The sequence below is a fragment of the Hylaeus volcanicus genome, chromosome 2 (genome assembly GCF_026283585.1).
Source record: "Hylaeus volcanicus isolate JK05 chromosome 2, UHH_iyHylVolc1.0_haploid, whole genome shotgun sequence".
NCBI classification, from domain to species: Eukaryota; Metazoa; Arthropoda; class Insecta; order Hymenoptera; family Colletidae; genus Hylaeus; species Hylaeus volcanicus.
This window is the reverse complement of record NC_071977.1, coordinates 1337036-1351579: the sequence shown is the minus strand read 5'-3', so window position 1 is coordinate 1351579 and position 14544 is coordinate 1337036. Positions and strand designations below refer to the sequence as shown.

The window sequence follows — 14544 nt, the reverse complement described above, 5'->3', positions numbered from 1 at the left end:
TGAATACTTTTTATTCAAACTTGCAGGTGGTCGCTGTTGGCCTTAATTAAGTGTACCATCGGTTTACGATACCGATTTGGAATCGCGCGATAGCAATTCGTATATTATCGATACATTCCAAGATGACGCGCGCGTATGACTTTAAAGGATCCAAGTTTAAATTATAGAGAACAGCGTGTAATATTTGTGGTATACCGAGAAATCTTGCTTCGATACGCCTCTTCCTCCCCAACAAACTTTTAATATCTTTTACTCTCGAAGTATAAAAATCTTCTTCTTAATTTCCATTTCGACTTACTTTCTTTCCAGATAAATTCATTTATTTAGAGAGTCCGCCCTGTACCCTGTACTTACATACTGTATTCCATTAACAGACGGCAAAGCGAAAACTGACGGATCTTGAAATTTCTTTGACCCTATCCTCCCTCGCGGTGTACTTCTTATTACCGGATAGCACTTTCATCCGCGTGGGATAAAAATCCTTTGAAAGTCCCGTATCTCCGTATTCATTTCCAATTCAACTTGGTCCCCGACACAAATCCATTTATGGCATCGAACAGTTCGCTCTATAGTTTCGAATCTAATCCCAACTTATCGATAAGGGGCAACGATCCGAGTTCGTTCCTCCGCGCGAACGAGCAAATATCGCTGGAAACGCGTGGAATTTCGTTCGCGTGCGTGCTCTATAACAGGTGATACGGTTACGGGAGGGAAGGGAAAACTTACAGGCTGTCCGTGTGCCGTTTCTAATCGCCTTGTCGCGGAGGCGATTCTCGTGGCTCTTTATCCGCGTGACCTGTTTACCAGCCGCGAATATTCCGTACAGGGGACTAAGGACGTCGGTAGACACGAGCGATGCATTAATTAAAAAGTCCTGCTGCCTCTGTTTTTGCTTTGAACCAGACAACATCGCAAAGTCCGCTTCAGGGCTCGTCAGAATTTCGTTCGGTGGTTCCGTTTGGTCGTTGAAACGCCATACGATACACGATACACGATACACGATACACGATACACGATACACGATATATGATGTACGATACGAGCGTGAATACGTGTCACGGAGGATTCGTTATGTTCTCGCGCGCGATGATCGAGCCGAAGGCGAAAACTTGCATTCCTTACGCGACACTTTTCTATTGACTCGAAGAGTTAATAAGAGGAATTATATACTCTGAGATATTACGCACATATTTTATACGATCCAGGTGAACCATGTGCAAACTGTTTGTTTTTTATTCATAGTTGAACTTAGGTAAGCTCGACTGGACCGAATCGAATCTGCAGGATGTGCAGAAGTTAACGATGGGTTTCCTTCGGAGAAACTTTTTTTATTGTTCTTTATACTTTAAAGTGGCTCGAGGAAGAGTTACAAGGAAGAAACTTGTTGCGTGGAATGAAAGTTTTACGCCACGGGTCCATTACGACGTTATTAGAGCCATCGTTTATCGAACGGTACCCTTACATCCGAAGTAACCCACGGGTGTTGAGATAATAATAAATGTAAAGTGCTCGCCCCAGTATAAATACGATATTACGATAAAATTCTGTCGGACGTTGTTTATTTGCCCGTGCAGCCGGTCGGAAAATTTATTCAAACGTTTCGCGAGTTTAAACTGTCCCCCAGACGAATCGCGTTTCGAGTTTCGAGAACCGGGCGGGACGGATACCGAATTTTTCTCACGTGCCGCGTGGCGTTCGGTTGAAAAATGAATTTCCCTTTAACCGTATTCTCCGCGACACGCTATGCTTTATTTGGGCCTGTTTAATCCGCGAGCGAGAAGCGGAAGATAAATCCGATGGTCGTCTCCGTGGCCCCCGTTGCTCGTAAATCGAGGCGTCTCGACGCCGACGCCGGCCGGAGATCGTTCCCGGCGACTTAGGTGCCGCCCTTTCTGAATTCATTCAGCCTTTTCGATCGGAAGACAAATAGCATTGATAAAGCCGGAAGTATATATTGTTATCGGCTGGAAGCTCCAAACGGACGCCGGTATATTCGAAAAACGTTTATATGGCAGCGATTGGCTCGCTTTAAATCTTCTCCCCGATCCCTCGCGACTCGTTCTTATTACCTCCGCCCCTTCCGCGAACGGTGCAGAAGCCATTTCAAGGAACAAGAACCACCGATCGATTCACCCTGGGCTCGGGTTGCACGCGTGTCTCCTCCGGTTTTCTAGCTCCGACACTTTTTGACACGAGCCGAGCGTGGATATCGCTTCTGCGTTCGAGCTTTCACCCTCGAAATCCCGGATCCCTGACTCCGCGACGCCCAAGTAAGTACTTCTCGGTCCATTTAGCATTCCGATCGTTCGGGAGAACCCCCTCCCTGTCTTCTGGCAAGCTTTACGAGCTCCATCGACGAGGAGGAGGGAGCAAATTGAAACCGCGATTGAAAAAGTTCCAAGGTTGCGATTTTATTCGCTCGCGTCGCGTCGTATCCTAATTAAGGAGGCATTCTCGTCCGGTACTTTGGCAAAATCGATTTTCTTTCGCCGTTTCTCGCGGCTTACCGCCTAAACAATTACCCCGTTGAAAGGTTTTAGGTGAGTTTTTTCGAACTTTTTTTTTAGGTGAATTGAGTTTCGAACCGCGAATCGAAAGTGCCGATAGGGAGACGTTACAGATTTTGTGGAAAATCGAATGGAGAAATAATCCAAAATGTATATACCGTCTGGTATTTTTTAAACGGTATCGAGCGTATTCTTCCGCCGTTCCTTTTTGTATACGACCGAATTGTACACGCTTCTTCGACTGCTTTGGAATTTCGAGACAGCGAGGAACCGCTAAATTCAACTTACGACGGAGCGAAAGACTCCGTCGCGTCAGGGAAAATTTCAGGACCAGTAATTCGATCGAGCAATTTTCTTTCCTCTACGTTAGAGAGATAATTGAAGCGAAGTAACCGAGCAGTCAGACTTTTTGTCGATTCAACGACGCAATTAGCGTTCCCCTCGCGACATTTCATCCCTCTATCAAATTAGAGGCAACGAGAATCGGGGGGATGGAAATAGAAACTGGGTTAGGGCTGATTCGTTCGCGGTACCGACCGAGATACACCGCGGTGATCGTCGATCATTCATTCCACTCCGCGAGAAGAATTCTCGACCATGAACAGTTCGATGGCAAATGTTGCTCGCTATTACGACGAATCCTAGTTTGACGACGGTCAGAATTAACGAAACGATAGGTGGTGCCTAAGATTTAAAAAAATGTTCGAGTATAATTATCCCAAAAGACTCGAAATAGAGTAAATAAGATTTCCTTTATCGATCGACGTAATTTAAAAGCTTTCCTCCTGATCATTCTTCATCTATGCAATTAGACGGTCCTTTTCTTGGCGCAAAGTCTGTTCCATCTCGGACTACAATTTGGGCCAACTGGTTACATCTTCTCACCGCTAAATCTGCTCCATCTTCAATTACAATTTGCGCCACTAGAACTTTTCTCGCCGCCGATGTCTTTCGTTAACGTTTCGACTCCCGGATCGAACGGTCGTTCATCATCCGTGGCATCCCTAATTTTGCATTTTCTATCTCTTTCGGCGCGGGAGCTTGAAAAGTGTTTCCGTCGGAAGGCGAAACGCTCCGTAATTATTGGAAGAAAGAGAAACCGGCGCGAACGACGAGTTGATATTTTTTCCCAAAGAGACGGATGTAGAAAAAGAGGAAACGCTAGGAGGAAAGAGGGGCGGGGGAGAGCCGTGCAAGAGGCGACGGAGGAACTGCCACGGAATGCTTTATTGCGCGAGGAGATAATGGGATGATACGGGTTCCGCTCGAGTTTCCGGTCGGCAGAATCGCTTCCAGAACTGACCTTGTATATGCCATACGTATGCCAAGTTTCATGGGTTAGAAACAATTTCGTACTTATTTCTATCGAAATTAATTTGAATGGATGCAACCGAAACAGCCGTTGAACGATTTTAATAACGTACCTGCGTACTTTGTTCGAGCTTTGCCGCCAAAGGCAATTTTTTGTTAGATATTGCATCGCTTGAAACCGGGAATCGCTATCGTTCCCGAATAAAACCGCTATAATCGTAACATCACCGCGAAGGTCAATTTTGTTTCTGCGGTTTTAAATTATTGCTGCTCGCCAGGCCGCTTCTCCATTAATCGCGTTTCATAAAAGTGTCCCGTGTTTGAAAGTTGAAACGCATTTGCTTGTTCGCGCACCTGCGAGCCGTTCGATCAACCTTGATTAACGTAATCGTTTCTCGCGTCATTTTTTGCCTCTTCGTGTCCACGCCTAGGTGCAGCATATTACTCATTTGCCCTAGGGCTCGACGATCTGTTTCGTCGACGAATGTAACTGGCTCGCAACGAACAAAAATATCGCATCGAAACGTCTCACTGCGTCTGGTTACAACTAATAAACCACCTTTGAACGAAAATTCACGAAAGGAAAATGCACAGTCGATATCGCGATTCGTTCTATCGGAACCAAATTTGGTTTGAAATTTAAAAACGAATTAAATCGATTGTTCCACTTGGCGATGGTAGTTTCAACAATTGGACATTGCCCGAAATCGATACGAATCGAAAACGTTTACACCGAGCACGAAAGATTTAATCCTCCTCTCGTCGAATCCCGTTTTGCCATATTCTGTTATATTTTCATGATGTTTGTTCGGCTACCGGAGCTTTTGTTTATCAACGATTACAAGTTTGTCGGTGTGATATGCAACGATTCGTTAGCTCGATAATGTAGCATAAATGCGAACGACCAGAGCGGTTCTTATTCAGCTGCCGTCGCAGGGTTATTTGAATAACGTAGGCCAAATATTTATTCGAGATAATTGTAGGAAGGGAGTCTTTTCGGATGAATAATTCGTTCGAATAATGGTCGTTTGTTCTCCGTGATTAATCATTCTAACATATTTGAACAATTTTCGCTCGACGCGTTGTGACAAAAGTATCGTTGGAGCGATCTGGATTTCACTAATAATTAATTAAAAAATTACATGTAGCTTATCTATCGACTAAAACGATATCTTTGCAGTAGTCTTGTCGCTTTGGAAGTTTCGCAACAGTTATGCCAACAATAGTGGCTCCTCTGTCCTCCTCTAGCCAAAGTTCGTTAATTCCTAATCAATTATTGGATCCTTGTCGATCGTTCTAGTTCTAGGTCCATTGTTACCGAGGAACAAAAGAGAAATATGCTGTTCGACGTTGAAATTCATCGGACACATGTATGTATGTAAACATGTTAAAATATGGAGACAATACCAAACGAATCGGATTACATTGATTAATTAATTAGCTCTTTGTTGGGATATGCTAAACGTATGGAGTTCGGGAAGGTATTATATTTTCACGTTGACGCGAAAAACGTGTAAGAGAAGGAAGGTTAATTAATTCCATTGCGTTTCGGATCTGATCTCGAGCTTTTGACGATCCCTTTCGGATATATAATATATAAAAAAGAAGAAGAATGAACTTGAACAAGACATATTTTTTCAAGCAATTACAAACCTATGTAGTACAGGGTGTCCTAAAAATGTCGGAGTTCCTTGAAAGGGGTGGTTCGGGAGGTGATTTGAAACAACTTTTTCCTTAGCGAAAATGTTGTCCGAGGCTTCGTTAAGGAAATATTAACAGAAAATCCCGACCAATCAGAGCGCGCGTACGCATCTCGATTCACTCTTCCAGACGTACCATTTCAAACTAAACATAACTATTATAAATATAAGGCGAAGACGTGGCGCGACAGCTACGACACTATAACCTCTAATATCACGCGAACCACAACATATCTCAACGTCACCGATATTCACCCTTCACCTTCAGCCACGAAATGGACCAATTTCTCCGGGTAACGACGAAAGCGGAAAACTGAATACATCCGGTGTAATCATCGCGCGTCGATCGTTAGGCGCCCGCGTTTAAATTGCGTTACTTTCTAATGAGCCATCGGGCGATGACCGAAGTTGCAATTACCGTAATTGAAGTCGGACGAGGAACAACAGACCACGAGGAGGCATCGATACGCGGAGAGCGGAGAGTCTGGACGACTACTAGCAAATGCAAATATTTTCCAGGCGGCAGCTGTTGCTCGAGTGTCGCTCGTTACCCGAACCATCGTTCCAGAATTCTCGTCTACCGACGCCAACGTTTAAGAAACGCCAAACGGAATTTCACCGTCGTCGCGTTACGAGCGCGATTACCGTCATTCGCGCTCCGCGCTGATACGAACGCCGCGAGCTTGCCGATGTTTTCGCTGCATTAATTGCCGAAGATAGGTCAAGCGCCGGTTGGGACTTGCAATTACACTAATTGCGTCGATCGATGGGAAACTACGATTCCGATGGACGTTCTTTTCCCCACGGTTCCTCCCGTTGGAAAAGTTCCCAAATGGCTTTTCCTGAGCGCCGACCTCGGAGCAAGACCGAGTCGAAAGGAAAGGGAAAATATTTTCAATTATAGCAATTCCGACTTACCGATACTATCTCCGGTATCGAAAAACGAATGTTGCTCGCGGTAAGTCCCGAGTAACGGCTCTGTAACCTTTTCATTGGATGCTCCAAACCACGGGGATGAGCTGTTTTAATAGAAGATCGAAGCGGATCAGTTTAGGTTGCTCGATTGGAAAATTCAAGCCGATGCTTCTAGTTTTAGTTTGCTTACGCTCGAAACACCGGTGCTTTGATCTCTTCCGCGGGATGTATCAAAATCGTAAACATTTCGTGCGAAACTAGTACGAAAACTGTCCTAATTCCAGGCTTCATCTTCCTCTACATCTCCATTACAATTTCCCTATTACAATTTCCCTATTGCAATTTCCTTCCTCTGCTCTGCCTCTCATCCGTGCTCTGTCGACCTACTCTGCTTTTAAACGCTGCCCTGGATCTTTTATCCGTCCCTTTTTTTCAATTTTATATTCCCTTTCGCGCTATATGACATCGAGGCTGTGAACGTGAAAAATACGCTATACTCGAGGTCTCTTTGTTAAAAGAAAACGTACGCACAGTCCGGGATCGAGTAACTATTCTTGCGTCGTTTCCAGCTGTGCAGAAATTTTCTCCGTATTTCATTTCGTGCATATCAATTTTCTCTACTTTTCATTTCATGGAGTTAATTGGTTCGGGCTTCTGCGAGGCTCGTACGAGCCATTCGTTAGGGAACTGGTGCGACTACATCGTTCCTTGTTTTCGAGATAATCTTGGAAATCTTGGCAAAATTTCTAAAATTCGACGATAAGCCCGAAGACCTTTAACGAGTTTAGCCGGCAACAAAGTTTAATGGGAACAACGAAACCGTTCATTTGCCGTACGTACAACCAGGAAAAGTGACAAACTCACGGGTTCCACGCGAGCTCACAGAAGACAACAAACTGCACAGTGCGCGGACTAGAGGCTCGCGCGTCTCGCATGGCTAGTTTCGAGTCGATATAATGATTCGGTAATTCTATCTTATCCTCTGCGTTTCCCGGACGTCTCGCTACCGTGCCCTGTCACCGAACAAACGCGTGGAATAAACGGTACGAGAATAAGAAAGGACCCCGAACATCTGCGAATGAAAACGGATCGCTTCGGACGGCCAACGTAGAGATGGTTAAATGTTACAACGTAGCAGATGGTTGGGCGGAAGTAACGAGGATAGCCGACCTTGGACGACCCAACCAACGGCATTCGTTTAAAAGAGGGACCGTTTTGGGCGGGTCTTTCGGGCATCGTCGTTTCGTTAGCCTCGGCTCGTTTCGGATGCTTGGCAGTTGGCAGTCGGGAGGAAGCAAGAAGCGAAGTACCAAGGGTATCTCGTCACGTCTCATTGTCAGTTCCCTCTCGATCGTAGCCAAGTACGCGGCCCGTTAAACGAGGCTTCAGCGAGGACAAAGGGACTTCGAAGCGAAACAGTGAGACAAAAGCGGCTGGACCCAGAGCGCGTCGGAGGTTCTTCTATTGACACGGGGGCAAAGTAGCAGCCATGGGCACGCCGTTGTTCGATTCCCTCGTTAATTGCATCATCCTCGCGGTCGGTCTTCGTGGGATTTTTGCCGTGCCAGCTAAAATCGACGATCAATTCCGCTCTTCGACGGACGCCGCCCCGATACGCGAACACGTCGCAAGCGAGGCCAAGTGCCCGTGCAACGGAAACGCTTCGGCTTCGTTGGACTGGCCCGCGCGCGATCACCAATGGGACCAGCTTCGCACGCGAAACGTGATGGTGCACGGTATGGTTTGCTCGTGCAATCTCGGGATGCGAGCCGCGCTGGCACGCGACGATTACCGTCACACGCCTGGCATCGGCTCGCACAAATTACACACCAGAGCTGCGACATGGAACGTCGCACGGAAGCTTTGCATCGAGGAGGGCGGTCACCTGGCCATCGTCAATTCTTTCGCAGAGGCGCACGTAAGTTCTCGCAACGCGTCCCACGACCTGTCGACTGCTCGAATCAACCTACGGTTAGAATCAACGTTCACCTCTCTCGGCGCCCGTGCTTTTCTCGCGTGTTCTCCAAGGAATGCTTCCAGTGGAGCGTTAGTTACTCGATTGTTTTCGGCATTTTGATTGGCTCGGGGTGCACGGTATGCTACGAGTATGCTAGCATGCTCGTAGGATACCGCGCAGGAACAATTGCGGAGATCGTGTGCGAGAGTATGCGGTTCGGTTTGCTCGCCAGGCGCGCGAGAGACGACACGAGAAAATTTGAGATAGCTGGGTTTAAATGGCTTAGGTCGAGTCTAGACGTATAGCGATAATGAACACGCGTAATTAGCAATGGGCTCCTAAGTCTTCGTTTTATTTTTTTTTTACTTGGAATAAAAGCTACTCCGATCTTGAACGATACCGTTTGTTCGATTTGCGTGGCATACGCGTTTCGACTCGAACATGGATTAGGGGAAGGCTCGATACGCATATCGAATTCGCGATTCGAAATTCGAGTGACCGCGACAGGGCTGTGACCCGAATTAAACCGTATCAGCAATTTATATTTCGCCTCTTTGAGCCATCACAGACGCCATTAGCGCTCGCGAAACGGCGGCGCCCGCTGAAAGGGCGATTTATGGTGGCTCGATTAAAAGCGTCAGATAGCGTCACTCAATCTATCGCAACCCCTCCCGCTCAACCCTCGGGCCTCTATGCTTTTTCCAGATATTAATGGATATATTTAATCGATCGGGCCCGGTGAAGGGTGCCGTGTACCCGGACGAAGCCTTTCTGGGTGTACACGATCTCTTTTCGGAGGGCGATTGGGTGACAGTGCTGGGCGACTCGTTGGCGAAAACTGGTTACACCGCGTGGAGCGACAAGTGGGGTGGACAGCCGGATAATGGGGGCGGACGGCAAAATTGCGGCGCCTTCATGAAGGAAGGTGGGATGGACGACGTAGCGTGCGACGTGCCCTTCCCGTTCTTCTGCGAGCAACCGACGATGCAGCTCCTCTAACGGCTGTTAATTTCCTCTTTCGAGCGATCACGACCACCCGAGATCCTCCCCGAAGATCGTCCCCGCTGGCGTGAGATTGCGTCGCGTCGCGTCGCGTCGCGTCGGCCCGCTCCGACACGCCTGTCGCTTACCGAACCGACTTTAACGGATTCGATACTTATCGGATCTTGGCAGCGGTTCGCTGTTCGAAAGGTGGGTCGGTTAGTTTCGTCCTTGCGAAAGTCTATGTCACTTTAGAGCAGGGCTTCATCGTCACGATACATTTACATATCTTTATTTCATATTTTATTGGTCGCAAAAAAAAATCATAATCATAAATGGGGTCGTGAATGAAAAAGTTTAAGAAGCCCCGCTTTAGAGAAATGCAACGAGTTGGATTGATGTCATAGATGGCTGTCGTTATCGATATTCTTGACGTGTACGCGGATATAAACACCGAATAAAGTTTTCTTTTGTACCGAACCTACCTCGCTGCCTGAGCGTCGCATACCTCAGAGTTACCTAAACCAACGTTAATTTCTGTTTTCTACTTAATCACGGAGTAGAGAGGTTTTCGCTGGAAGAGATTGCGTCGTGCCTCTTTACGACGCGTGTCGTTGCGACGCGAACCGATTAACGACACGTCGCGTCGCGTCGGTTGCGAGATGGTCAGGAGGATCCCAAACGAGTTGCGCCATGCCACGCACACGCGATCGCTCTGCGTTTCGAATAATTACGTCCGACGTTGAGGAAAAGCCTCCCTCGAAGCAGTTCCTCCGATGTTCGCGACGGCTCGATTACGTTGCGTCTTTTGGGCGGAGATACGCACCGTGATACGTAAAAATGATTCACGACCTCAGGGTTGCCGAGCACGTTTAGCCAAATAGCCGATTACCGGCTATCGCGGTAATCTGCCAACTGCGATCTTTCCAAGTCGTAGAACGAGCTGTTAATTTTCATTCGTCGAGTGCAAATTTACTCTCCTTTCAATGTCAAAGTAACAAAGTTAAATTAAAACTGCTGCCCGAGTTACGAAGGTTGCTAAAATTTCAGACAGAAGACCGTTCTCGTGGTTACCGATAAACCAACTCCGATTTCACGTACTCGCAGAGTCTATAAATCGTTTCAGTCTCCTCGATTTTTACTTCCTGACCGTCGCTGCTATCCATCTCCCTCGTTAATACGATTTTTCCGCCCCCGAGCCGTCCCTCGTCGCGGCTTTGTCTCATTTTTTTTTTTTCATTTTTGTATTTATTTTATTTTATTTTCTTCCACGCCACGCCCCGATGCTCGCGATCCTCTCCAAGTATTTTTAATGGTGTTTCCACCTACAGGACGAGACGGAAACTGGTTCTTGAGTGCTTCCAATGTACTGCAAACAACTCCGAAACAAGAGCACAAAGAGCGGAACAAAGCGAGACCGACGCTGTCGCGGCGTTTCTTTATTTCCGCTGCGATACGCCGTCGTGTATATGTACATATAAAAAATTGCATCGGAAGATCGATGAAATCGACTCGAACGTCTTTGTTCTCTGACAGGCTTCGTTTATTCCTCCGTCGATTTACTCTTCAATCAGAACTCACCCGGGGTGAAGCTCTAAAAATATTCCATGAAAATGAAATGACTACGACGTTGACGGCGAGTTTCGTTTCGTTTATTATTTCCAACCATCAAGAAAATGAAGTTGGCTGTTAGATGGGGACAGAAATGAATTTCGTTTCTTGCGAGATGCACCAAGTTCCGAGAGGGGTGGGGTCAGCGATGTCGCAGATTCAGGAAACGCGACACGCTCCTAACCTCCAACTCCGTGATTTACCCGGAGATTGTTAGCAACTACAACAAAAATTCAAAATTTTCCCTTCTGTCATATTTTATCGGCGATAAATCAATCTTCCGCAAGAATTACGCGAGGCCGGTTGAACAAGCGCGTAACGAAACGTAATATATTACGCGGTGGGACGATGTCGTCGCTGATCGTAGCGCAAGACTCGAGGATGATTATGCTGGAGCTGGCCGTGCAAAACGTAAGTAATTATCGCGGATACGTTGCAATTTTCATCGTTGTTTGTGCAAGCGATCATCGTTTTCTATACCGGGTTCGAAATGTGCGCTTCCATAAAATTTCTTTTTCGAATAATAGAATGTACAATGTAGTCGTCAATGGCAGGTAGGAAGGCGGCGGGTCGCGCAAACTCTGTCGAGTCTAAAAATTGAAAGACAACAACCGTGTCAACGGATCATCGTTAATTAAAAAAAAAAAAAAACCTCATAAAAATTAAAAGTACGTGTCGCAATCAGACCGCATCGGGTCGCATAAAAATAGAGCGATTTTCCATCCTACGATAAAAATGGACAACACTATTCCTGGAGCCTTCCTCTATAAAATCCGAGTTCGAAGAAGGTCGAACGACTCCGAGGACAATCGGGAAAAAAATAAAACCCGAGGGCTGTGCTCCGGGAAATGCGGTTCCGACGCTACCGAGACTACGCCGTTAAAAGTTGCATGTTTTTACACGGTTCTTTTACACCCACGGTTCCGCCACGGCGATAAAACGACAGTCGCTTTTAAGAACTCGTGTTTTGGAAAAAGACTATCACGGTAAATCAGAGTTTTAATCTATCGTTCTTACGTTCCTTTGATTAGAATTTTGTTAGGATGGACTCGAATCGATTTTTCGTTATTTACTCGATTACAAATATTAGGTCTACCAGAAACTTGTTAATTGAAACTTGATTAATTTAAATAAATTTTATTGAATAACGTAACTTTTATCTTCAATTTATGACATCTTGTCAGCGTGATTGCAATTTGTATATCGTTTTTAATAAATATTCGCATATGCTTGTTAAAAACTTGTAACCGAAACGGACAGAATTTTCCGGTAGATCTAATATTTCCTTAAATTCTCGAATGTTCTCGTACATAAATATTTGACCGTGGCAGCTGTACATGCCGTGGACGGACATATTCGACGAGGCGTTCCTGAAGAAGACTATCGTGATGTTTCGAATGCTGGACGACGAGTGGACGTCGCTGGTGCCTAACCGGCGCGATTACCGGTCGTATCGGGGCTCGAATTATCAAACCGAGCCTTTCTACGGCGGCAAATCGGTGCTCTTTGCCGTGCCGGAAACCCTCTTCGAGGAGGACGTGTCCGGAGTGGACGTGCAGCTCTACGTCTACAAACAGGTGTCCAAGTTCTTCGAGCTCGAGCGCCAGCAGAATTACGGATTCACCCTCGTCAAGGTGGACGATCTGCTTAACAGCATTATCAAGGACCTCCGCGAACGAAAGGAGCTGGAAGGTTATTTTTCCCGGGAGCTGGAGCGGGAACCTATATCAAGGTGAATGCATTTAAATACGCGAAGCTGGCGTTTATGCAAATACGTTAGCGTAACGGATTACCTGACCGGGAACGTTACCAGGGCAGCTTAATGTAATTTAAAAAACCACCGTACCGTGTACCCTGCCGCCTATCTGGATTCGTCCGGAACGTTTTGTTCGTTTGTATTGGGAGCCCGAGGCATGTCTGACCCGTATCCGCGGAAATCCCCGTTCCTCTCGAAAGCTTGCTCATGTGTTTCGATGTATCGTGGCATCGATTGATATTAATACGTCCTGTTTTGTCGGCCATGTAGGACGGACTCTGCACTAAAAGGGACGGGAACGGCGAGTGGGGCGAATGAACAAATTTTCCACGCGTTAATAAATAAAACATAGCACGAAATTGATTGTTCTACGATATCGAAATATAATCGAGTCGTTAACGGTTAAAGGTCGACTCGAGGAACGTTCAAGCTTCTGGACGACGACTTGCGAGAAACAGAAGCGACCATCGAGCTGTACATTCGAATCAGCTACCTAGGAAAATGCATCGTGACCGAGGTGCACGCCCCAATGAGCATCCGAAAGGCGTTCTATGCTCGCGAGGAAACCGAAGACAAGTATCCTTACCAGCTTCGCGAGCTGACCACCGAGGACGTCGAGTCCTATCGCTGGGGTAGCTTCACGATCCTGGCGCCCCTCAGTTCCGACAAGTTGACGTGCAGGTGCCACGAACTCGTGGAACCCGCGGAGGAAGAGGCGACGCAAACCAAGAAGAAACGAAGACGCAGGCGATCGGATTTCTGGGCCAGATTGGCGCACGTTCAGAGACTACTGGAGCTGATGAAGGAAGCGAGGAAGAATCGTCCAGAGATCATGGGCCACGGAGAAGGGCCCAAGAAAGTGTGCCCGTCGTCGCCGATTACGTGCGTCGATCCTTCTCCGTGCGTTTTCACCTTGTCTTCCGTTTGCCCGACTTCCTGTCCACCGGCTGTCTGCTGCCTGCCGCCACCCTGCTAAAAGAATCCCTTCGAGGACGAACGTTCACGTCGATGGGATTTCCATCATGGGGGTCGCGAAGACAGAGGCCGCCGCGAGGAAGGATATTTCTGCTGTTTCAGTTTAACGACCTCGTCGCTCGTGTTCATCTCGACTTGCCGACCTAACGATACACGTAGCTCGAGGACTGCTTATCCGAGCCGCGTAGTTGAGAAAATACAAAGCCAGATGGTTGGAAACAACGCCGAGAAGCCAAAGGACGCGTCGTGGCGACGTGTGTCTGTTCGGCGGCCAGTCCGACGTTCAACGTTTACATTCCGTCTGACAGCGTTTGTTCGAATCGCCGGCAGCAATCAGCCGTTTACCGTCTGCGGACGGCCACCTCGAGCCTCGCACGAGAACGGATTTGCATGCGAAAGGAAATAGTCAAGTCCCGGCAGAATAAGCAAATTTCGCCGTTCTACGATCGCGTCTAGGTAATCGAGACGAGACTCGTGGTGTTTTTCGACGACTACCCCAAGTTCTGATCGGGAGGTGGTGAATGCACGCGATGGTAATATTGTAATATCCGCGCCTCCCGTACCCAACGATAAGGAGTCGAAACTAGAACATGAAACGTAGGGTACGGGATTGGTCGCGTAGGTAAAACGCGGTCGACCGTGGATCCGAGGATCGTGGCTTCGAATCCCCGTGCCTTATTTTTCGTTTAGACTCCTACATATGGGGGCTCGTCCGGGGTGGGGGGCAGCGGCAGAGGACCGGCCAGTGACGATGAGTCACGATGAACAACAATGCCACGCGAAGGACGGTGGAGCGGGCAACAATGAGGCGTCGAGAGAGAACAACGTTCC

The 14544-nt window shown here is 47.3% G+C and overlaps 2 protein-coding genes across 4 annotated transcripts in view; one reads left to right on the top strand and one right to left on the bottom strand.

Moving 5' to 3' along the window:
- LOC128884782 (follistatin-related protein 5-like) overlaps positions 1 to 14544 on the bottom strand; it is a 59200-nt gene that overhangs the window by 16995 nt on the left and 27661 nt on the right. The window lies entirely within an intron of this gene.
- Positions 7601 to 13031, top strand: LOC128884784 (hemolymph lipopolysaccharide-binding protein-like). Of its 2 annotated transcripts, XR_008459468.1 has the most exons (3): positions 7601 to 8351; positions 9096 to 9581; positions 12314 to 13031. XR_008459468.1 is itself a non-coding variant. In XM_054138413.1 (2 exons), exons 1-2 carry the CDS (start codon positions 7923 to 7925, stop codon positions 9387 to 9389), a joined length of 723 nt encoding a protein of 240 aa, XP_053994388.1. In that variant the 5' UTR covers positions 7601 to 7922; the 3' UTR covers positions 9390 to 12016. The 2 variants fall into 2 exon arrangements, 1 of the variants encoding a protein (XP_053994388.1); XM_054138413.1 differs by lacking the exon at positions 12314 to 13031 and having other exon boundaries at positions 9096 to 12016.

Excerpts from the sequence above, each read along its gene's own strand:
- LOC128884784 (XM_054138413.1), top strand. The coding sequence starts at position 7,923 with ATGGGCACGCCGTTGTTCGATTCCCTCGTTAATTGCATCATCCTCGCG. Across the intron at positions 8,352-9,095 it reads ATTCTTTCGCAGAGGCGCAC|ATATTAATGGATATATTTAA; the intron begins GTAAGTTCTCGC and ends TGCTTTTTCCAG.